Consider the following 22,487-nt stretch of genomic DNA (forward strand, 5'->3'; position numbering starts at 1 on the left):
CTGGTATGTGACTCAAGGCTGACGCAGAGAAGGCACATTTCGACTCATCGTCCAAAAGAGTATATACCCAACCACGACCTTTTCTAAGTCATTGTTCCATTTCGGTCTGATTCAGCCTCGCTGGGCATCGATCAATTCGAGCACGAGTTTCCTTTCCATTCCACCCATTTCGTCAGACGCACTCCTTCATTCGGTGATGCTGTCAAAACTCTCTACTTCCACAACACGTAGTCAGTTTCAACTTGCACATCACCTCTACTTTACCCCAAAGCACCCTTTGTCGACACGCGTCATGAGCTTGTGCTCACACATGGACTCATTGGACGCCCCTCGTCCTGTCCACATCGAAGGTACAACACTGGAAGGAGGCGGCCAAATCCTCCGTCTAGCCATTGGCCTCTCCGCACTCACTCGCATACCTATCCACATCACCAACATCCGGGGCAACAGATATCGAGGCGGCGGCCTCAAAGTCCAGCACATGAAGGGTGTGGAGTGGCTGGCGCGAGCGGCAGAGGCCCAGGTCACTGGCCTTGCACTAAAGAGCAAGGAATTACTTTTTGTGCCGAGGGTTGACGGTGGCGGTCAAGTAGAAGGTGAAGCTGGGCTGCAAAAGGCGATGAGCAAACTGGCTTTGGACGCCAACGACGCCAACGGGCCGGTATGGGATGTTCGACAGACAACGCCGGGAGCTACCAATCTCGTCTTCCAAGCTTTGCTGCCTTACGTCCTCTTTGCAAGAACCCCACATGAGAGGATTACGCTGAGGATCACGGGCGGCACAAATATATCGGCGTCACCGTCATTTGATTATGTCGAGCAAGTTCTTCTGCCCGTGTTGGAGAAGATTGGTGTGCCGAGGATCAAGGCACGGTTGAAGGAGAGGGGATGGGCGCATGTGGGTGCTGGGACGAAAATGGAGCTTGGATGTGTGGAGTACGAGATTACGCCTCTGAGGGGTACATTGCCTGGGTTTCGACTTGCTGAGAGGGGCGAGGTAGTGCATTTGACCGCTACTTTCCTTGCACCGAAGGCCTGCGAGAGTCAGTGTAGACAAGTTCTTGAGACGGTTGTGTGGAAGCATCGAAAAAAGATATTTGAAGAGCGTGAGGTGGAATGGGAGCAGGATGTGGAAGTCAGGTTCGAAGATTCCGGACACTCGAGACGCTACTATCTCCTCCTCGTGGCGACGACTTCGACGGGAATGAAGTTGGGGCGGGACTGGTTACATGACGGTCGAGCTGTGAAGGCCGGACGGGAAGAGACGACTATCAAGATGATGGTCGAGAAGGCGACAAAGGAGCTTATATCTGAGGTTGCGAAGGGTGGGTGCGTGGATAAGTACTTGAGGGACCAGTTGGTCGTGTTTCAGGCGCTGGCAGAGGGGAGGAGTGAGGTTTTTGCCGGGGACGAGGGGTCTGGTAAAGGGGAGGAGGATTTGCATGCCAGGACTGCGCAGTGGGTGGCCAGTAGGGTGTTGGGGGTGGATTTTGATGAGGGGGGTGGGTGTGATGGCGTTGGGTTTGTGGGTGCGGAGGGGCAGTGGAGGAGAGAGTGATGATGGCGTTGGTGATGGGAAAGAGGGATTCATTGTGGTCTAGGACATCTACCGCGAGGTAACCATTGAGAAAGACCTCCCTATCGCTTAGACGTCTGCATTTCGTTTGGAAAACGAGCCAACCACTAGAAATCAAAGCCTTGGCAGCTATTCTACTTGATGAGCGCAAACCGTTCCGTTAAAAAAATCACAGTACAGAAATATATTTAAGGTAGTCTTTGATACCTTGAATATAACTATACTCCGAACGTGCTGGCCACCTACGGAGTACTACACACCCCTGAATTCACTGCCAAGCACCAACCCCACAGAGCTACCCCGCGTTTCAACCGCGGCTAACGGTCTACTTCCGCGTCCAGCCGCCAGCCATCACGTCCTTAGAGCTTCCTCTTCTTGCAAGATGGCTGGCTTTTCCAAGTCGTTCGTTCCCCTGCGTTCTGCAGAACAATGCAGCGCACAGTAATATCTCGTTCACTATGGCGCGTTCCTTTCTGCCCCATCTCACTGCGCGGCCTTTCGACGCAGGCGTTCAGTGTTGGCCCCACGAAGGTGTGTGAAACGCGGAATAGCCGCAGGAAGCCTTCTGATACCTTGTGGTAGCCCCCTTTACTTGAGCAGACAGTTCCTGAGCATTTTGCTGGTGTTGTCCGACAATATGGGGACGTGAATGCGTGAGTTGCATTGCAACCAGCAGGCGCAGTACACCAAGCCCGAAGACTTACACACTCCAGTGTCATATCCCACCATCAACGCAAACGATTGACGTACGACGCTCTTGATCGGGACTCCAATGCATTGGCACGGGGCCTTCAGAAACTGGGCGTGAAGAAGGGAGACCGTGTTGCTGTCTCCCTTGGGAATAACATCGAGTATGCGACTGTACGGTAGCGTAGACTACGAACGTAAAGCCATGGCTCAGAGGATTTGCAGGCCACATACGCACTTTTTAAGCTTGGCGCTATACTGGTATGTCCTTGCCCAGATCTTCGGATTGTAGCGTTCTGGGATACTGAAAAATCTATATACAGGTGCCCCTGAATCCTGCATTCAATGCACCCCAGGTCCTATCGGCTCTTAACCACCTAACTGCTTCCCACTTGATAATTGGTGCGGAGACGAATCTGCCACGCAAAGCACCACGTTCCAACATTCCGCTACTGTCACATCTGGTACCCGACCTTGAAGGCTCGAAGCTCGAATCGGAGCTTGTCCCGTCACTTCAGAAGATCATATTAGTAAACAATTCCGACGGACGAGTAGCAACAGAGGCGTACAGAAGCACTACACAGTATGAAAAGGTGCTTGAGGATGGAGGAGCCGGCCAGGCGCTTCCCGACCAACGACTAGACCCTCACAACATTGTCAACATCCAATTCACCTCCGGCACGACATCCATGCCGAAAGCCGCCTGCCTGTCGCACCGCTCTATACTGAATAATGGCAACAGCATCGGAGACAGGATGCTGCTTACGCCAAACGATGTCGTGTGTTGTCCACCTCCGTTGTTCCAGTACTGCAGTCTCCTAGTGCTATCACATGCCGAATGCAAGGCTAATGGACATGTAGTTGCTTCGGTTGTATCCTAGGATACATGGCCACAGCCACTCACGGCTCGACAATCGTCTTTCCAAGTGAAGCCTTCAATGCTTTGGCTACCCTGGAGTCAGTCCGAGATTACAACTGCACAGCGTTGTACGGAGTGCCCACAATGTTTGTAGAAGAGTTGGAACTCCTTGCTAGCGGCCGCATATCAACGGAAGGCCTAAAACATCTGCGCACCGGGATAGCAGCGGGGTCGTCAATCCCGGCAGAGCTTATGCGGAAGCTGCACAAGATCATGAACCTTACAGAGTTGACCATTTGCTACGGTATGACGGAGACGTCGCCAGTAAGTCTGATGACCACTACGGATGACCCCATCGACAAGAGGATCGATAGCGTAGGAAGACTGCTCCCCCACGTGAAAGCCAAGGTAGTTAATCCGGCCGACCGGTCACAAACACTTGAAGTCGGTCAACGAGGTGAATTGGCAGTATCAGGGTACCTTCTAATGAAGGGATACTGGAACGACGAGGCTCGGACTCGCGAAGTCCTTGTGCCGGACCAAAATGGCGAGATGTGGATGCACACCGGAGACGAGGCATCTATGGACGCAGAGGGTTATGTCAAGATCACCGGACGTATAAAAGATCTTATCATCCGAGGTGGTGAGAATATCCACCCTCTCGAGGTGGAGAATTGCCTCTTTGCGCATCCCAAGGTTCAAGAGGTGAGCGTTGTGGGGCTTCCGGACGAGCGGTATGGCGAGTGTGTGGCTGCATTTGTGATACCCCATGAGAAACTGGATGAGAAGCTCACGGCGGACGAGGTTCGAGGATGGGTGAAGACCAGGCTGAGTCATCATTTGGGTGAGTATATCCCTGTCTTTGCGGACTATACCTGCGACTGACTTCGCGTAGTGCCCAAGTATGTCTTTTGGGTTGACAATTATCCGAAGACAGCCAGTGGGAAGATCCAGAAGTTTAAGCTGAAGGAGCAAGGGATGGAGATGTTGCAGCAAGGGAAGGGACTGCAATAACAGAGGTATGAATGAATGAAGTTTTACATGATTTGCATTGCTTTACTGGTATCATAGTGGCGTTCTAGTGTGCGTTTTCGATCCAAACACTTCCTCTACTAAGCGTACTGACGGGTATGCCGTATGCCGTACATGCTCGCCTGCCCGTGCCCCCAATAGCTGCCGGTAGGTGCACTTGCTCTCCCACCAGGATCCCTTCATTACTGCAACACCATTTGCGTCCCAATGCAAGCATGCTGGTATTGTACGCAGACAATACATGCCGTCTTCAGCTAGGCTCCAGGGTGTTCTACAAAGACAGTAGAGCGAATCATCGAGCTAGGATAGCTCTGTGCTATTTGCACAAATACACCTCGTGAATTTTTAAAAACCTACAGAGGCGTTACATCGCCTATCGTGACCCCAGAGACTGTTCCAGGTTCATCCGACCCAGTATCCTACGCTGTGAAGAAGGTGACATTGCGCCATGCAACCGCGTCAAACAGCTCAGTCGAGACGATTGGCACGGTTAGGCCCTGAGGCGGAACTGGCCTACTGCTAGGGAACCCTTTCTTCCTTTTCTTCCCTTCGGACCTCACCTCCTTCTTTTCCTCCCCCCACCTTGTCTTGCTGGCCGTGAAGAACCGGACCCCAATCCAAGCCTGCTGATTGAACGTTGGGGACGTGAAGAGGGCGAGCGGCATACCCCGGCATTGCCTCAGCATGCGGATCTCGAACGGTGACCTTCGTCGAGGTCCCCGTTTGTCTCTGGCGACGACCTCGCTTGGTGTTACCTTCATAGAAGCAGCGAAGTAGATCTCGCCCGGGGTGAGTAGCTCGAGGATAGAAAGCTCTGCGAGAAGCTGCCGGCTATCGTAGGTATAGGAGAAGGATTTCCCATGATGCTCGTATTCTGTGACCGCCTTGATGGAAACTCCGCGTTGCACTACATCCACCACGAAATCGGAGAGATTCGCGATCTGCTTTGACATTCCAGTTGTGGCAAGGCAAAGAGCGCAGGTGAGGCTGTATTCGAAGAAGAAGTCCAGTTTTCTGAGCGCTGGGAGATCTTTAATCTTTTCTTGGACAAGGAAATGCAGAAGTCGTTGGTTGCATGAGAGGAGCTGAATGTGCTTGAGACTCTTGGGTAAAGAACCTCCAAAGAGGACGTCAGGGATCGTGCGGAGACGTTTGAGGTTGACAAATCCATGCATATCCGTGGATGGCGGTTCTAGTCCAAGCCCCAGGTCGTATAGCAAGGTAAGCGTTGTTATCCTGTCCCCTAACAGCCTCATCAGTGGTCGCGGAAATAAAGGAAGGCCTGACGTGAGCATGGGCACTCCACTTCGTGCCTTGGAGAGCAGTGATAGGTGTAAAGACAGCTCATGTAAATTGGGGCATACCATAATCAGGAGGCCCAACAAGAAGGAACGGCACTCTCCCCACCAGTCAAGCACTGAGTGCTTCAGGAGAAGAAATTCGTCTAGGTCCCGTGAATTCAAGGTTGAACCCAGCAATTCTCCATAGTTGAATGGCAACGAGTCTAGCAAGGGGTCATCGGAGATCCGAAATCTTTGTAAATAGCCCCTGGTGAACGTACGGTGAGCAAAATAACCCGCCAAGTTCACTTTGAAGACGCGATTACCCAAAGATGGACTGAATGCAAACTCTTTCAGTAGATTTACCATCGTTTTATTGCTTGAAACCATGACAGGGCTCAATAACGCGTCCTGGGCGAAAGATCGAAGTGTCCGACAAACACATTTCAGATTGAGGAGATCTTTTCGGGAGAGTCGTGAAACTATTTCGGCTAGAATTTCATTTGGGAGGTTAAGTAGATTCTTTTGCTCTGGAGTGGACGGAGTGTATTGCGCGCCTGCACCGGCCGCCGGCGGCACAGTAGTTGACATCGTGTGGAGGTGAGTATTGTCGGCATGGTCTTCCAACCGAAGCTGCGAGATTGCGAGAGGGAGGCTGTAGGAGTGTTGCATGTCGAGCCCCAGGCCTTGGAGGGTGGTTGTTGTTTGGAAACGATTGCCGTCGTCCGCGTCGGTGTTATAGGAAGGTGAGCGAGAGCCAAGCCTGCACACAAACAGTGGATAGACGCGCTAGTGGGGTAGACGCGTTGCTCTTAACTGCCTAAGGTTGTTGTGATAGCTGTCCTCACGGAAGGGATCGGTGAAAGGCTGGTTTGTGGCATACGCGTTGAAGCGGTGGGTGGACGCAAGTGACTAGAGGAGTATCAGTGTCGCCTCATCATGGCATTCAAGCATTGTGGCCTCTCACATCAGGCAGGCAAGGCACTCGTGGGGCCAGGGAATCTTTCTAATAGATAGGCTTTGCAGAAGATAACTTGTCCATATACTGAGCGATGACCTATGGACGGGACTCCTGCATCGGCGACCCGGGGAAAGACAGGGTGGGAAGTCATGGTGCGCGTTGTTCCGTAGAAGGGTGTTGTGGACATGTAATCACAAGCAAGAAGAGTTGTATCTCATGTATTCCCGAGGTCGCGAATATTGACGTCATGGAAATATGATACCCGCGTACGGTCGACCTAGGACGCAAACATGAGGGAGCCACGTGCTAGAAGGGAAGGAACACCTCCCAGTGGGCCCAAAGCCTGATATAAATTCTAGTGGCATACGCATACAGCATTCTCCACAATTACTGCTTGCATTTTATCTGAGATGGATGCAGAATTCCCGCAAGAGACTCCCGAGCGCACCGCACCTAATCGCTCTGCCTCTTCCACCAACACCTGAGGGTTGTACCGCTTCCTGCATGTGTTCTCCCCAGAATTGTAATCCCGTGGAGACCGTGAGGTTGAAGTTCTTCCTCAAGGGTTTTTCGGCCGGCTAGAGGAAAAGGGGAAAGCGGAATTGTGATTTCGGTGTAAGATGGTAATCCGACATTGTTGCCACGTTGAGGAGGCTGTACTTGAAGTAGAGATCCGCCTTCGCCAGACACTTGTAGCTTCCCTTGTGCCTAGCGAGCTCCGTTGGAAAGTTCAAGATATATTTCTGCGTATGTAGGTCTGATAGACTTCTTCATGTCGCCATAGGTAAACGAATTGATATTTTGGATATAGGCTAGAGTGATTGGCAGGACATCGTTACCACACGCAAGCCTCGAAAAGATGATTATTTAGGGAAACTTCTACATTGCAAGGCTCCCGAGCCGTAAAACGCCTCCCAGTGAAACTTTTCGGGAATAGCTACCTGCGGTTGTGGTGTTGTGACCGGTGATCTTGTTGCGATATACCTGCTTCTGAAAGAGCAGCCTTGAACCTGGTCAGTTTTCAACGGCATTGGAATTCCGGATATTAGTTGATAAACGAATGAGAATCCATGCATGTATGTTGGGTAGGGCTAGCTCCTAGTAGAAACCCGAAATAGCTGCGCCGGTCTCTCCCACCAAGCTCATATCCCCCCATCATAGTACCGGACGACAGGAGATTGAGCCGTGACCTCACTGGAGTAGGCAATAGACGTCATTGGAACCACGTCTCACTACCCATAAATCGGCAACCGTTCATTTGGACATGTAGATAGTGTATTAGGTGTCTAAATTGCATTGTACCTTGTGTCCGATGTTTGACTCAGCACTTCACCCCGTCTCCTAAAGCCTAGACCAGCTCTCAGCTTCCCCAGCTATGTACCCACGTGTAAGACTTATTCGTCCTTCATGAACGAGTTCAAGAACTCCCTTTCCGCGATCCAGCCCCTCACTCGCTTTCCCCAAATCCAAAGTGGAACTGTCAAAAAGGACACTCCCAGAAATGCGGCTCCCAGAACCTCAAACACCTTCAAGGGGCCGTCCTTCGCAAGCCAGTCGTTCACGAAATAAGTCAGACCGAAAGTGAGCAGATTGCGCGAATTGATAGCGACGAAGGCCTCCTCGGCGAGATCAGGGTAGCAGTCGAGCAGATAGCCAAACACGCAGGTCGAGAGGAAAGCGAGACACATGTTGGCAAGGCCGTATGTCAATACCGGACCAGTCCAGTGAGTCTTCGCGTCGACGGTTGCTCCAAACCCGAAGAATCCAACGGTGCCTAGGATGACAACGACTATCATAAGGGGCAAGCGGAACTCAGGCTCATAGATACCCTTATTCTTCTCCGTCAGTTTTACGCAAATCCAGTCATTAAGCGGCCCAGATATAGCTTCGCCAAGCAGGGAGAGTATGAACGGCGCTAAGGCGGTAAGGCCAGTCTGAGAGACGGAGAAGCCGTACACGTTTGGGAACAGGACGCCATTCACGACGCTAAAGACGACAATCCAGGTAATAACCGTGCCGTAGAGGAGCAGCGCCCAGATCACCGAGGGATAGGAGTACATGATGAAGGGCCGAATAAAAACCTTCAAAGTTGACTTGGTGTAGGTTCCGCTGAAGAGAGCAAGAGTCTTGATGTATGGCTTCTTCTTCGGAATGCTGTCTGTTGACGATGGTACCGCTTCATTGGTTTCCACCATACCTTTTTCATCGGCCGATGTCAAGGTTTTTTCCGTGGCTGCAGTGACGCTCCCCGGTTTGTTGCGGTGATAGGCTGTTTCGGGCACAAAGAAAAAGACGAGGAACATCCAGATTCCGAAAAAGATAGCGCAGACTCCGAATGTCCACTTGTATCCAAGGTCCTCGATGATGTAACCAGATATAAGGCTAGCGCCGGATATACCGCAAAGGAGAAACAAGTTCCAAACGGCAATACGCGTCGCGCGCTGGTGGACGAAGTACATATCCCCTATCGTAGCTTGAACCAGGATTTCGTAAGGAGCCATCGCGATACCACCGATGATCCGAGAGCCCAGGAAGGATTTGTAGGTATTTGCGGTAGCACCCCAAATGTTGACAACGGCGAGAAATACAATGGAGAAGAAGTATACAGGTCGCTTTCCGAAAATTTTGGCGAGTGGATTGGTGAGGAAAACGCTCAAGCCGATGGCAAGAATGGTCCAAGCTGTCGATTGGGAGAGCACACTGATCGAGATGTTGAGCTCTTTTGAGACTGGAATAAAGCCAGGGCCCAGCATGGGGCCATAGGCACCAACTACGGCCGCCGACATGCCAACAATGAAAAGGATCATGTCCTTCTTCCAAAGCGGCCACTGCAGTGCGTAAGCTAACTTATCTGGTGAGGTTGGGTGGAAACTGTACATTGAGCGGATCGTTGGGATCATCCGAAGGTTGAGGAACGAGAATGATATGCGAATGCCTTCCAGTACCGTGTTTCAATTGCTCGGTAGGCAAGCCGTGAAGGTCGGGAGGAAGGTCTGACTGATCATGCATCACAGCTGAGTGCTGTTAGTATCGACCTTCGTGTCTTGCGCACCATGGAAGGCTTACCCGTCCCAGGAACGAGCTCCGCGCCATTACCGCGATACTCTAGTATTCCGAACGGCATGATGACCGAAAAGTGATGAATTGATCTGGTAGGGTTCGCTGGAGAATATGGAGCTGAAGCGCAACTGAGGGATTCCTTTGTGTACGCGGAGGTGATTCAAATGATTGAAAATGAAGAAGCAAGCTCCCACTTGGTAGCCCTGAATAACCCTCTTGGATATGCTGCAGCCGGGTATGCAGCGTTATCTCTCCTATCCAATGTGAGGGCGTCGTTATATTCTCAGATAGGGCTGTGTGAGATGCAAGTTACCAGGTATATAAATGCAGATGTGGGACTCATGGAGAGGAGAGCTCCAGGCCATACCATACTATGTCCAGCAACTCCGTGGTCCATTGAGCTGCTCCACATATCGTACGGGTACCCATGTGGAGCCTATTTTGCCGCCACACCTGGGGATTCCCCATTGCCCTACGCCCATGTCGGTTACATCCTAGGCTAGTAGGCGCACTGATACCTGTCTCACCCCGCAAAAGTGTGGGGTTTATACCCATGTTTACGGTCTCGAAGCATAGATCGACTCACGCTGCATAACGGCAGTTTGAGGGTGGCTGGTCATGAGTCGGGAACCGCAACGTCGGAACTTCCCCGTGATTGTCCTTCGATCGGCGCGTATTCCTCTTGAAGACAAGGGCATTGGACTGTGCTGTTCTCCAAAGGTGGCTGGGGCGAGTATTTCAAAGACGGCCTTGTCATAATCAAATTCATGGTTGTGGTAGTGTATGAAATCATTCTATTCGTCTAGCTATCGGCAAACTGACACCCCTCCAAATGAATAAACATGTCTATGTTCCGAACCCATCAAATGCTCGTTCATAGCCTGGGGTCGGGTTTCCAATCCGGGTCTCTCCTCAGACTTTCGACAGTTTCCTCATACACATCGTATACATGCTTCGCACAATCAAAATTCAAGATCCAAGCATGCCTCGGCAGTTTGACAGTTTCTGGATGCTTTTTCACATAGTCAAAATCCGCTTTGTGCCAGTTATCGCGGTTCGTGACGCCAGTCCTTTGCGTCTCGAGAACTCTAGGATACCGTATCTTCTGGTAGGCACGGATCGCCTCGGGAACGTTCTTCTTTCCAGCCAATTCGAGACATATCGCAGCAGTGACTCCGTCTTCCATTGATTGGGAAGCGCCTTGGATTGAGGTCGGAAGAAATGGGTGGGCGGCATCTCCCATCAAGGCGATGCGGCACTTTGGGCTAATCCAGGTGGGTAAGGGGTCTCGAAAGACAAGTTTCCAATCCACAAGCTTGTCTTGGGGTGTTTTTCGGATGATGGAGTGGACTACGGGGGCCCAGTCTTTCACTGTTTTCACAGCCTCGTCCACGGAACCCGGAGCTGACCAGCTTTCTTCCACGTCGGCATCGTCCTGTTGCCCGTCAGTTATACGCCCTTGTTGTTGGGTGCTGGACTTACTTTGTGCGTTAACACCCAGCTGCACGCTGTCCCTTTCTGCAGCGTGGCAACGATGAAATGCACGTCGGGGCCGAGCCACGCAACATGATGATCAACTGTAGGATCCGCCAACCAAGCTGTCGCGGGATCCTTCTTCAACTCCTCAGTTCCCATCCAAGCCCTGTAGACGGCATATCCACTCGACTTGGGCTTGTCCTCGAACCCCAGAACAATGGTCCGCGCGAGACTTCTCACACCGTCACCAGCTAATACCACATCGCCGCTGATCCTTTCGCCGTTCACCACCACTCCGGCCTCCGAGTCTGTCTCGAAGTATTCCAACACCTTGCTGCCTAAGCGAATCTCCACACCCAGGCTCAGGGCATGGTTCCAGACGATTTCGTGAATTTCTCCTCGGTGGCCATTGAATCTCTTTCCCCAAGACTCTTCCACTTCCCAACTTTGTCGACATAAGAATGTATCATCAAATGCACGAAAGTCGAGGCCGGAGCTGTGATGGCATATCGGATCCATTGCCTCCGCAACGCCAGGCCAGCTACGGAAGATTCGTCCAGAGTTTGAACCAAAGCTGATGATGTCTCCGAGTTGTCTCCGCTCCTTGTTTCCCTCGAAGAGAATGACTGTTGCCCCCCTCTTGCGGCATTCGATGGCAGCCGTTAGGCCGGCGAAGCCAGCCCCCACGATAAGAACCTTCAACCCTTCGCAAGTTTTATCCATGATTCTGTTCGGGAGGTACGGATGAGGAAGTTGACAGTAAGAACATGCAAAATATCAAGACGTATGCTGTCTTATATTACAGTGCCTTATTGAGCACCCACACTGTAGCTAGGAACAGGGAGTGAAGACCAGGGGAGTCTGAGAGCCCCCACGAAGCCCCGACATTTCCGGGCGTGAAGTCCCTCGGTCCATGGTCGTGGCGCATGATTTTTCGGTTTTACAGAAGCGATGAGGAGCGATTAAGGTTGTGGAGGCGGAGTGGAGGTGGCACTCTCCCCAAACCCCGAGTCCCGAAAGGGTAGGGCCGCGGGGGCCCCGCAGATTCGGCAATCGACCACATCAGATCCATCCCCAAGACTGACAAAGTCATTGTTTCGCAGTTGCATAATCTCACAGTCTGTAGGAGTCAGAGAACCTACCCTCTATAAGTATAAACTGTTGAGAAAGATGACGATGCAATAATAGGTTCCCGACATGACGGGCCTCAAGACCAGCGATACTGTGGAAATTACCGGGTTAAGTGAACAACACCATGGGTGAATCAACCCCACATGAGGCCTTGCAGGCGTGGCAGGCTTCCACAACTGCCGATAGCTCGGGTTTCCATCATTCCATCCGCGACCAGAGCACTTTTCCTACTTCTCAGCAACCTGTAAGCCTACATTTCAATATCAGTATCTTCATCTGTGAATATTGTTGACATGGCTTTAGAATCCCTCATAACTGCGTGGCCCATCTCGGTGTGGCTTTCGCTCCTCCTCGCGATTCCCGCCTTCACACTCATCCGCGATGTCTGGGTATGGCTGAGAATGCCTCCGGGGCCGACGCCCCTCCCATTCATCGGTAACAAGTTACAACTTCCGAAGTCACAGCCATGGCTCCAGTTCCAGGAGTGGTCGCGCGTGTACGGTCCCATCTTCACGATATGGATAGGACGGAAGCCAACAGTCGTACTGTCGGATCCGGTCATCGCCCAGGAGCTGATGGAAAAGCGGAGTACCAAGTACTCATCGCGCCCAAGAATGGTGGCCATGGGCGAGATACTGTGGGATAACGCGAGCATACTGGTGCAGCCGTACGGCAAAGAATGGACAATTCGAAGGAAGCTGCTTCACCAAGCTCTGACTCCAAAGGCATTGAGGCTGTACAAACCCATCCAGACCGCTGAATCGAGCCGACTGTGCTGTCAGCTCCTCGAAACCCCTTCCAATTGGGAGAAGCTACTGGAACGCTTCACGTCAAGCATCGTCTTCTCGGTCGCGTACGGACATCGGATCGATTCGCTCAATGCCCAGGTCATACATCAGCGATTCAAATTCATGCACTATGCGGCATCTCTGAATGTCCCTGGGAGGTACATGGTTGAGTCTTTTCCGTTCTTGAAATATGTTCCAGATGTGCTCGCACCTTGGAAGGCGGACATCAAGGCCCACGGAAGGGAAGAGGCAGCAGCCAACATGGCTCTAGTCGATGTCGTACGCTCAGATATGGCCCGCGCCAGAACGCAAGGAACCGAAATCCCGGATTCGTTATGCAAGCTCCTTCTTGAGCTTCGAGAAAAGGAGCACATACCCCTCTCCGACCGAGACTTTTCCTACATCCCGGCCTCTCTTTTCGGTGCGGGCTCGGACACAACTGCATCTACGCTCTGCACCGCCTTTTTGGCCTTGATCACCCATCCGGAGACACTGCAAGCCGCGCACAATGAACTGGACACCGTTATTGGCTCATCACGCACGCCGACCTTCAACGACGAGGCCCGTCTCCCTTATATCAGAGCACTTGTGAAAGAAGTCCTGCGCTGGAGACCCGTCGCCGTCTTGGGAGGTACCCCGCATTCGTCAACGGAAGATGACCATTATGAGGGCTACTACATACCCGCTGGTACCACTATCCTCGGCAACTCGTGGGCCATCAATCTGAACGAGGAGTACTACCCAAATCCGCACCACTTTGACCCCACACGCTTCCTGGATGCTACTCTGGCCGAAAAGTCCAAGACCATTTCCCCTCTCGGAAAGCCGCACCCTGCAAAATCAGGCCACTCGTCGTTTGGTTGGGGTAGGCGGATCTGTCCCGGAGCAGATTTAGCGGCGAACAGCTTGTACATTGCACTGGCTAAGATCTTGTGGGCCTTTGACATCTTGCCGATTCCAGGGATAAAGTATGATACGTTTGCGTACACGGAGGGCTTCAACATCCGCCCTCAGAAGTTCGAGTGCGAGATACGCATCCGGAGGGAGGCTCATAGACAAGTCCTGGAGGCGGAGCTGAAGGATGCTGAGAGTGTGTTGGAGGTCTTCACGCCTTTTGAAGAGTGAGGAGTTGGCGCTGTTCTGCGTTCAGAGTTCGACAACCGCGTATCAAGGTCATCGTACTGAGTATTGTACGTCCTGCTGTTGATAGCGATTGTCCGACTCTGCCTACAGTTCCGAAGAGTACAATTAGATTATATTATAAACTCCCTGTCACCAACTTTCTCTTTCCATCCGAATACCTAACCATACGCTTGACTATTAGCCCTATATTGAATGTATTTGCTATCGCGCTTATTAGCGCTGACTTCTCGCGCTCCCGTTGCGGGTGGTCATGCACTTGGGGTCGCGGGGTGAGGGGCAGTGCCCCGAACACTTGGAACATTCACATCTGTGACCTGGTTGATAACGCTGTCAAACAAGTGCGATTAGCTGGTTAAGGTAAAGCATTCGCCAATCCAGCGCACACGTTTCTGAACGCACTCTTCACAGCTGAAAGAGAACCGAATGCTTCCCGACAATGACTGTGCCACGGACTGGCATGAACCTGCATGTGCTATCGTATTCTCAACCTCTCCCTGCAGTTTGATTGACTTCGTGCATATATTCCGATGACAACCCCAGGAGTTGCACCGGCTCCGTTATGCAGGGGCGCGGTTTCCGCACTCCGAAAAGATATTACTTCTATCCTACCCTAGGGTAATTCTTCGTCCTGTCTAAATCAAAATCAGTACGTCTTCTCCTCTATCCGTCTGCCACACAAAGCGTCAGCATCAGCAGGCTTATAATCCCACACGATCCCAGTTGTAGCTATTCCTTGCGAGCTACTACTCGACAAGGGCCTTGGTAGTACAACCAAATACCCATAAAAGATACGCATAATCGGCTGAGACGGCTCAACAGATACTGGCCCTGTATGCGTCCACACTACATCCTGGATTTGCTCAAGTGCTGACTGTTTATTTACGGACTCTGTCGCCTTTTTGAGCATTTCACTCATCAGTCCACTGCCTCTCCTTCTTTCACCCACAGTGCTTTTCAACTCCGCCAGCAAAGGCCCGCCCTACAACAACCACAAAGTTAGTCAATATGGCCATGACCACCTCCAACACCAACACCCAAACCCCCAACCCCTCCAATCCCTCCTCACTCCCCTCCCGCTACGAAATCCGAAAACTAGAACCCCACCACGCCCCCTGGGCCGGTGCCATCCTCGTCCACAGCAACCTCTTCCACTCCCCCGTCTGGCCACACCTCTACCCCGAGAACCTCACCGCCCGCCTGCATCGCAGCTTCCCCGCCGGAGAGTACCTCGTCACGCACCAGATCCAATCCGGCATGTCCTTTGGCGTCTTCGACACGCAGTACGTGTACAAACGACCCGAGAGCGCTGCCACGGGCGGAGCGCTGTACTGGGACGCATCGGAGCCGAGCGTGCAGGAGAGCGGGGGTCTCGAGGCGGAGAGTCGGAGGTTATTGTTGCAGATGGATTTCCCGCTCGTCAGTATCGCGCTGTCGTATGATGCGTTTGATCCGTTGGATTTTAACAAGATGGGCGCCCTGGTGGAGTGCCTGCCCCATTTTGGAATCATCTACCATGTGCTAGCTCAGGGGGACAGGCGCGATCCGGATCCGAGTGTGCCGAGTAGGAGGGGGGAGGTGCTGAATCGTAATGGGACGGCTACGCGTCAGGATTATGCTGGGGAGGGGATCATGGCGGCATTGGCGAGGTGGTTGATGAAGGAGGCGGCGGGACGGGGGTATAGGGGGATTCAGATTGAGACGTCGAGTGATGCTGTGAAGAGCGTTTGGGAGAAGGCGGAGGAGCCGTTTAAAGGAAGTGTGGTGTCGAGGTTTGTGACGTCGGAGTATGTGGATGAGGAGGGGAAGAGGCCATTTGGTGCCGTGAGGCAGGAGTGTGCAAAGATATGGGTGGATCTGAAGAGTGAGGATGAAAACTGAGTTAAGCCAAGGTGCGGTAAGGGACATTGCATACGAGATTATGCAGGGCGACGATTGCGCAAGGCTTCTTGCTTTTTCTTCAGAGTAGAGGTAAATGGAACGCACTGGTAATGGGATTGGGCCCTATGGAAATAACTCTACATTCATATCTTAGCAGACCCCGAGCCGTCTATATAGCTATAGGCGATGCCGTTGCAGACCTGAGTGCTTCTACAAACACTGACCGAACAAAAGACATTCTCAACGGCTGCATATGTGCAAGTACTATCTATTCAGACAGCACATACGCCAGGTTTCTGCTCCCTTACCAGTTCATTGTCTGGGACCCCGGCCACGAAATGCACTTTCTTCTCCTCCAGACTCCGCCCAACAACATATTTTACAGCTCTCCTCCACATCTTGTCGGCACATGTCGGTAACTCACAGTCTTCATCATCTATATTGCCTTGAAAGCTCCTTACCCCGGTCCACGGGCTCGGAACGTCAATCTACCGGAGATGCAATATACTTCCCTGCTCAACCATTCGCCCAACACTCACTGCCATACATGACCCCGAGAAGTGAGAGGTAGCGAGCTGGTATGGATAATTTAGGTAGTATATGGTTGCTTAGGAATCCGTGAAGGGGTCCAACATTTATAGTCGCTCAAAAATTTGTGTTGTTCAGTTTAAGAAGCAGTGTGTTTCTCTCCTTGCCTTGCTGAACTTCACAGCAACGAACTCCTCTCTCCTATTTCCATCGCCCATCATAACACCCAACAAACATCCACAATGCACCTCAGCACCACTATCCCCCTCCTCGCCCTCCTCCCTACCCTCGCCCTCTCCCACGGCCTCATCACCTCCCCACCCTCCCGCCCTATCGGCCCCGCCCTAACCGCCAACTGCGGCTCCGCCGTCTACAAAAAGATCGCCTCGGACAACACCTCGTACGTCGAAGCGCTCCCCGACGCAGCCTCCAAAGACCCCTCCTTCAACCCCTCCCTCTGCAACCTCTGGCTCTGCAAAGGCCTGCAATTCGCCGACAACCCCGCCGCAAACGTGCAGACGTGGACGGCGGGCCAGGAAGTCCCCGTCAAGATCTGGCTGCGGATTCCGCACGAGGGCATCGCGAATGTGAGTGTCGTGGATGCGAAGAAGAATCAGGTCGTTGGCGACATGTTGAAGGTGTGGAGTAAAGGGTATGCGCCGGGGAGGAAGGAGGCGGATGTGCCGATTGAGCAGAGAGAGTTTAGTGTCACGGTGCCGGAAGGGTTGGAGGAGAGGTGTGTGACTGCTGGGGATTGTGTAAGTGGCTTTTCTGTGTTTCTTCGTCCGAGACTTGGTCTCGTTCTCAAGGAGTTGCGCGTATTGAAGGGGCTGACCACGTGCATAATAGGTTCTGCAGTGGTGGTGGTTTGGCACGGGAGCGAAGCAGACGTATGAGTCTTGCGTGGACTTCAAGATTGTGAAGCCCGCCGTGAAGGAGCGAGCTTTCAGGGCGTGAGGGGGAAGTACTTAAAGGTCGGGCAATCTGTGCGAAGTGATTCTAGGCCCGAGTTCAAATGACGGGAATCGTTCAGTGATAGTAAGAGCGAGAAAGTCTGCATGTTGCTGTTCAACGGTAAAACTCCCAGGCGATGGGAAAATATTTTTGTTATCATCAACTGGTATCTAGTGTCAGAACGTGCAAGACAGAGGTGACGAATTGCCATTTAAGATACAAAAAGACAGAAACTCACCTATCCTCACCAGAGTACGCCATCGTGTCCCAGGGAAACCTGTCACATCCATCATCACTAGGAGCATCACCCCCGAGGCTGAACTGAGCCGTTGGATCAACACCACTCATATTCATTCCACCGTCTCGCGCATCATCATTTTTGTAGACTTACAAAACCGCCGCACCAGCGCGGAATCACATCTCGCTGTCCCCGAAAGACCCATACCTCGAATCCCGCTTCCTCCTATTAACCCATTCCCAAGCTGAACTCACTTTGCCTCTCGACCAAAAGACTCTTCCAAGACATCCAATGCTAGCTGACGAGCATGCTTCGCTACGATGTTTCCCAAGAATTCAGAGCGTAACCAACATGTTATGGTACAGAGCGGCCCTTTTGCTGACAGGGTCCAAAATCTTATGATGATGACGATCTACTACGTCCAACGAATCTGACGTCCATACGGTCCAGCAGGGCTTGCCTCGAGCGTAGCGCAGCGCACATGTAGCGACAATGGCATCGCAGGTAAGCGAAGCAGGCTTCTGCTCTGCTCCGCGTTCCTTGCGAGGTTTGGGCGGCCTGTGTGGGCGGTACGCGAGATTCGCGGAAGGAAGCCTCCTCTTCACTGTCACGCGAGGGGTATCGGCGCGGCTACTCTCAGCTCGCTCGGGTATTTTCGATCGTACTCTGTCTATGGCCCGGTCCATTCGCTGCTTGCCAAAAGTCCAAGCTGGCAATGACATCGTTGCCCAACTCGTCCTCATAGGCGTACAGTATCTACGAAAGGTCAGCAATCACCGTCAATGGAGCAAACGATAGACCTACTTCTCTCGTTGATGTATGGAGCCACCTGATGTTCTTTGCTGTCAAAATGTGTACCAGACCGCCACTCTCCATATGGCGGATTTCGATGAAGCTGGGCTCAAACGCCAGGATATACGGATGGAAGATGGCAAACGCCTGAGGATTGCCTTCCCAAGTGATACGCCAATCGGGCCGGGCACGCCAACCATTGCGATTAACGAAGAAGGAATAGTCGGTGTAGCAGAGAAGGAACTCGCTTGCCAACCGCTCAATGTGGATTGGCTTGATGTTCTCCTTCCGCACCACGAAATCAAGCGATGTATCGGCCTGGTCCAGAAGTGACTGAGTCTCCAGCGTATCAAGACTGACAACTTCGAAACCACGCGCACAACCAACGCAGAGCTTGGTGCGCAAGAAATGAATCGAGGTGGCTTCCGTTGGGATGTAAAACTCTTTGTATGGCTTGAGTTGCTCCTGGTTCGTCGACAGCATCTTCGCAAACCCAGATTTCCGCGAGTTCTTTGCCATATTCTCTTTCGGCTCGAACACCTTGATGGTTGTCGAGAGCGACGATGTCTTGACCGTAGCCACGAGGTGCTGACCCAGACAAATCCCTGATTTGAAGAAGTTGGCATGGCAGATCTTCCTGGGGCGCTTAGCCATCGGTTGAGCTTCGTCCGGATCCAGTGCTTCTATAGAGTAGGAATAGAGTGTCTTGTCAGCAAGTACAAGCACAATTTGATGCTGCTCGAGAACATCCACCTGTGTCACGGCCTTGCAATCCAGGACACGACGAGGCTTTTGGGATGCGTCCTTGGGTTTCCTATCACACACGTAGATTCCGGCGTCAGTTCCAAAAACAAGCTTTCGACCGCCATCTGCACCTTATTAGCCCAACACATAATGCAAATCATGAATGTCTTACCCAGAGGCACGGCGCAGGTAACCCGGACAACGGCGGAGAAGAAGCCCTCATTAAGAATCGTCTTAGTGAAGATGTTGCTGCGTTCTCGGAGAGAACGTTGCTGCGCCTCGATGTGCTCCATCCACTTCTGCTGAGAGATCTGCGTACTAGCATAGAGCGTCAACTCGTACCCACCCTTTCCAAGGTGTTTGAAGGTAATAGGGTATCCTTGCTGTTTCGAAGCGTCGCCTTTGGGAGCCGCTGAAGCAATCGCCTTTGCTCCCATGAGATTCGCAGAGGGGCGCTTGGCGATCCCCATCTTGGGAATGATCTCATCCATCTGAGTGATTACGAGGAGCTCAAGCGGTATAGGCTTCTTGTACACTTTCTGCTCTTCTCGTTTATTGACCGTCTTGATCCGCACCAGCAGTATGGCGTGGTCGAAGAGATAGCATGTAATGTCCCCAGTCGAGTCTGTCGGATTCTTCTTGAGTAGGCCTTTGAAGACCAGCTGCCGGTTCTCGTCTGTCAACTTTAGGTCGACATACTCTCCAGGGCGGAATTTGAGATCCCGGTTCAGTTGCATAAGGTTGAAATGGTTCTCGGCTTTGCCACTTTCAATATTCACCTTGGACAATGTGTCTTTGATCATAGCAATCGCCTTGGGGATGTCTTGCTTGTCGGGGTTATCGTCTGCTGTATACTTGACAATATTCTCAAGCAACAGAGGATACCTTGCCAGCCTGGTTGTGGGTTTCGTGAGATACCCATTCAGCTCCAGCTTTCTCGACTCTTTCATCCTTTCCACTTCATCCACGAACCTCGCGAACTGGGCGTTGGTGCGCTTCTCATGCTCGAACTCATATTTGCCAAACAGCTGATTGGCGCCATATTTGATGAAAGGGGTAAACAGCGGGACATATTCCAGGAAGATGTCGCCGATATTCCGCACGACGGGCTCTTTCTGTTGGCGCCGTGTGAGGGCTTCGGCGAGTCTTGAGTTCACCACATAGATGTCCTGACAGTTGGAGAACACAGTCCGCACGAATTTCTCCCGACGATGCTCTGGGATGGGCGATGTGGCTGGATTCCGCAGAGGCTTCATCCAGAAGTCCCGGAGATACTCCAGGTCCTTCACGAAGTCGCGCTCGGTGTACATCAGCTCGGATATGACTTCTTGCCGCTTCTGCTCTTTCGTGCTGACACTGTCGGACACCTCCTTGGGGACAGTGTTGATCCACAGCTTCTGTTCATCATCCGCATCGTCGTGAAGACTCGCTCGGCTTTCGGCGCGTTTGAGACCAGGTTGAGGTTTCATGTTGAGCCGCGCCTGTTGCTCCAAGCGGCGGGGGCAGGCGATGGAGTAGCACAAACGATCGCGGGTACAGGTAGGCGAGTAGCACTCTGTCAATAGCGTGAACACGCCATTGACCTCCGTAGTGTTCTCCATCAAAGTCTCGCGGAACTGGTAGATCTCATTCGGGGTATCGCGAAGTCTGTGGGCGTACGTGACATCGTGGAAGAATTTCTGGGCGTCCAGGGACCTGCCGAGAAGCAATGCCAAGTTACGATCCGTTGTCTTGATAATGTACGCAATCAAGTCCACACCTTCGGCGCCTGTAAACGCACTCTTGTAAACAAGACCATCCTTCTCCTTTTCGCCCAAGGGAATCCGGTCACGGAACACTTCAGCAACCCGCGAAAGGAGCGCTGGGTATACCAAGGGTGCCCTGCGCGAAGCGGCCACCAACACTTGCTGCTGTTGGCCCTGTTGGGAATTACGGCTCGTGACGGTCTGGGTGGAGCTAGGACGCGTGACAGCAGATGACATCGTTTCCGTACGCATCGTCTCTGTACGCTCTGACGGGGCCACAACGGTAGAGGCCATGGACATGGTCCGAGGCTGAGGCATGTTGCTGTAGCTCGCGACTCTCGTTTTACTACCCGGTCCAACATTGGATGGGGCAGGAGAACTTGGTATCATACGATCCGTGAGGGGTGGTTCGTGTGGGCCCGACTCCCGCCTTCGACTTGGTATGACTCTTCCGCTTTGTATCTGTGCATACTCGTGATCCCTGGTGTAGGAAGTCATGGACATGGTCCTCTCGTCAGGGCGCTCAGGAACAACCCTGCCTTGTGCCGTGGTCCTAGCCATGTGATTCATATAAGGCTGCTGGCGGAACGCTGACGCAGGTGAACTACCGTATCCTGGAGCACCAGGACCCGGATTGAAAGGTGGCCGAGGCCCTGAGGCCAGAGATTGTGAACGGTAAGGGTCGGAGTTCAGTGCTGGCCCTGGCCCTCCTGGGTAGCGCGGGGGAATAGGCTTGTTGAACGGCGGTTGCCCTGGAGGGGACGGGCGTGAGTCGAACCGCTGAGGCTGGCCGTAAGGTGGGCGTTCAGGACGAAGTGGCGTAGGAAGATAATTTGGTTGCGGTTGGCGCGGGATTGGATGTGGGCCATCTTGAGGTCGCTGGGCCGGGGGATAGCCGTTCGGGAGCGGCCTTTGGAACTGATCTGGACGTTGATCATAGTTTTGTGGTCGATGTTGGTCCTGCATTTGGGGCGGCCGTGGGTCGTGGGGCAAGGGGGGACGCCGGTCGTAGGTGGTTACTGGGTGCCGAAGAGGAGGTGCTCTCTGCATCATATCTGCCGTCTGCGCAGACATGGTCGCGGCACGTTCCGGAGGCCTCATAACAGAGTGGGATGTCATTGTTTGTGAGCGACCGGCCATGGCAGGGCTCGCGCCGAAGATGTCGGCAAAAGCAGCATCTCTCGCTCCTGTCGCGTGGCCATACTGCTGAGGCCGGGCGTAATCTCTGCCCTGCTGGCTGCTATAATCCGACATGTACGCGATTCAATACGAGGTGCTCTCGTCGACGGCTCCTAGAGCATTCGGTAGAGTCGTGATTCAGGACTCAGGGCGTCGGTGCCACGCAGTTCCCGGAAACCGCCAGCGGAGGAAATCAACTCTACCCCGTCGATAGTACCGGGATTACGGCAGTTAGGCAGTTCGATATGCCCAACACGGGGGGAACTAGAGGTGTGGAACGGTAGATATATGGCGGCCCGAGGTGGAGGAGGTTTGCGTGCGTGGATGCTTATCGCGTGTTCCGGCCACCGAGAGGGGAAGGAGGGATACGGCGAGGAGAGCGAATTGAGCGTCCACGGGCTGGAAGGCGGGTGAATGTCGGCTTGGACGCAGACAG

General features: G+C 52.8%; 9 protein-coding genes across 9 annotated transcripts; 5 read left to right on the forward strand and 4 right to left on the reverse strand.

Moving 5' to 3' along the window:
* Positions 1 to 334: 334 nt before the first annotated feature.
* Positions 335 to 1,528, forward strand: EI97DRAFT_345355 (RNA 3'-terminal phosphate cyclase; the record flags this gene model as incomplete). Its single annotated transcript, XM_033794776.1, has 2 exons — positions 335 to 571; positions 617 to 1,528. Coding segments are annotated over 2 exons (1,149 nt in total), but the record flags the coding sequence as incomplete, so codon positions are not given.
* Positions 1,529 to 1,866: 338 nt separating this feature from the next.
* Positions 1,867 to 4,386, forward strand: EI97DRAFT_419252 (acyl-CoA synthetase/AMP-acid ligase-like protein II). Its single transcript, XM_033796989.1, has 7 exons — positions 1,867 to 2,107; positions 2,159 to 2,229; positions 2,290 to 2,437; positions 2,489 to 2,524; positions 2,587 to 3,068; positions 3,125 to 3,966; positions 4,018 to 4,386. The coding sequence occupies exons 1-7, from the start codon at positions 2,006 to 2,008 to the stop codon at positions 4,134 to 4,136; spliced, it is 1,800 nt and encodes a 599-aa protein (XP_033653823.1). The 5' UTR covers positions 1,867 to 2,005; the 3' UTR covers positions 4,137 to 4,386.
* Positions 4,387 to 4,522: 136 nt separating this feature from the next.
* On the reverse strand, positions 4,523 to 6,572 carry EI97DRAFT_501535 (uncharacterized protein). The gene is made up of 2 exons (XM_033802709.1): positions 6,402 to 6,572; positions 4,523 to 6,346 (listed from the first exon to the last, which is right to left on the reverse strand). Exon 2 carries the CDS (start codon positions 6,104 to 6,106, stop codon positions 4,574 to 4,576), a length of 1,533 nt encoding a protein of 510 aa, XP_033653824.1. The 5' UTR covers positions 6,107 to 6,346; positions 6,402 to 6,572; the 3' UTR covers positions 4,523 to 4,573.
* A 1,156-nt stretch (positions 6,573 to 7,728) lies between these two features.
* On the reverse strand, positions 7,729 to 9,478 carry EI97DRAFT_433690 (MFS general substrate transporter). The gene is made up of 3 exons (XM_033798439.1): positions 9,462 to 9,478; positions 9,273 to 9,409; positions 7,729 to 9,223 (listed from the first exon to the last, which is right to left on the reverse strand). The coding sequence occupies exons 2-3, from the start codon at positions 9,402 to 9,404 to the stop codon at positions 7,790 to 7,792; spliced, it is 1,566 nt and encodes a 521-aa protein (XP_033653825.1). The 5' UTR covers positions 9,405 to 9,409; positions 9,462 to 9,478; the 3' UTR covers positions 7,729 to 7,789.
* An 851-nt stretch (positions 9,479 to 10,329) lies between these two features.
* Positions 10,330 to 11,654, reverse strand: EI97DRAFT_450592 (putative monooxygenase; the record flags this gene model as incomplete). Its single annotated transcript, XM_033800292.1, has 2 exons — positions 10,330 to 10,890; positions 10,938 to 11,654. The coding sequence occupies 2 exons, from the start codon at positions 11,652 to 11,654 to the stop codon at positions 10,330 to 10,332; spliced, it is 1,278 nt and encodes a 425-aa protein (XP_033653826.1).
* A 701-nt stretch (positions 11,655 to 12,355) lies between these two features.
* EI97DRAFT_501538 (cytochrome P450) lies at positions 12,356 to 13,975 on the forward strand (the record flags this gene model as incomplete). The annotated part of the gene is made up of 1 exon (XM_033802710.1): positions 12,356 to 13,975. The coding sequence occupies one exon, from the start codon at positions 12,356 to 12,358 to the stop codon at positions 13,973 to 13,975; it is 1,620 nt and encodes a 539-aa protein (XP_033653827.1).
* A 1,029-nt stretch (positions 13,976 to 15,004) lies between these two features.
* Positions 15,005 to 15,871, forward strand: EI97DRAFT_377962 (uncharacterized protein; the record flags this gene model as incomplete). The annotated part of the gene is made up of 1 exon (XM_033795640.1): positions 15,005 to 15,871. One exon carries the CDS (start codon positions 15,005 to 15,007, stop codon positions 15,869 to 15,871), a length of 867 nt encoding a protein of 288 aa, XP_033653828.1.
* A 770-nt stretch (positions 15,872 to 16,641) lies between these two features.
* EI97DRAFT_474260 (uncharacterized protein) lies at positions 16,642 to 17,745 on the forward strand (the record flags this gene model as incomplete). The annotated part of the gene is made up of 2 exons (XM_033801891.1): positions 16,642 to 17,157; positions 17,249 to 17,745. The coding sequence occupies 2 exons, from the start codon at positions 16,642 to 16,644 to the stop codon at positions 17,354 to 17,356; spliced, it is 624 nt and encodes a 207-aa protein (XP_033653829.1). The 3' UTR covers positions 17,357 to 17,745.
* A 482-nt stretch (positions 17,746 to 18,227) lies between these two features.
* Positions 18,228 to 22,126, reverse strand: EI97DRAFT_442754 (CNH-domain-containing protein; the record flags this gene model as incomplete). Its single annotated transcript, XM_033799773.1, has 3 exons — positions 18,228 to 18,347; positions 18,396 to 19,252; positions 19,300 to 22,126. 3 exons carry the CDS (start codon positions 22,124 to 22,126, stop codon positions 18,228 to 18,230), a joined length of 3,804 nt encoding a protein of 1,267 aa, XP_033653830.1.
* Between the last annotated feature and the right edge of the window lie 361 nt (positions 22,127 to 22,487).

The sequence above is a fragment of the Westerdykella ornata genome (genome assembly GCF_010094085.1).
Source record: "Westerdykella ornata strain CBS 379.55 unplaced genomic scaffold EI97scaffold_11, whole genome shotgun sequence".
Taxonomy (NCBI): Eukaryota; Fungi; Ascomycota; class Dothideomycetes; order Pleosporales; family Sporormiaceae; genus Westerdykella; species Westerdykella ornata.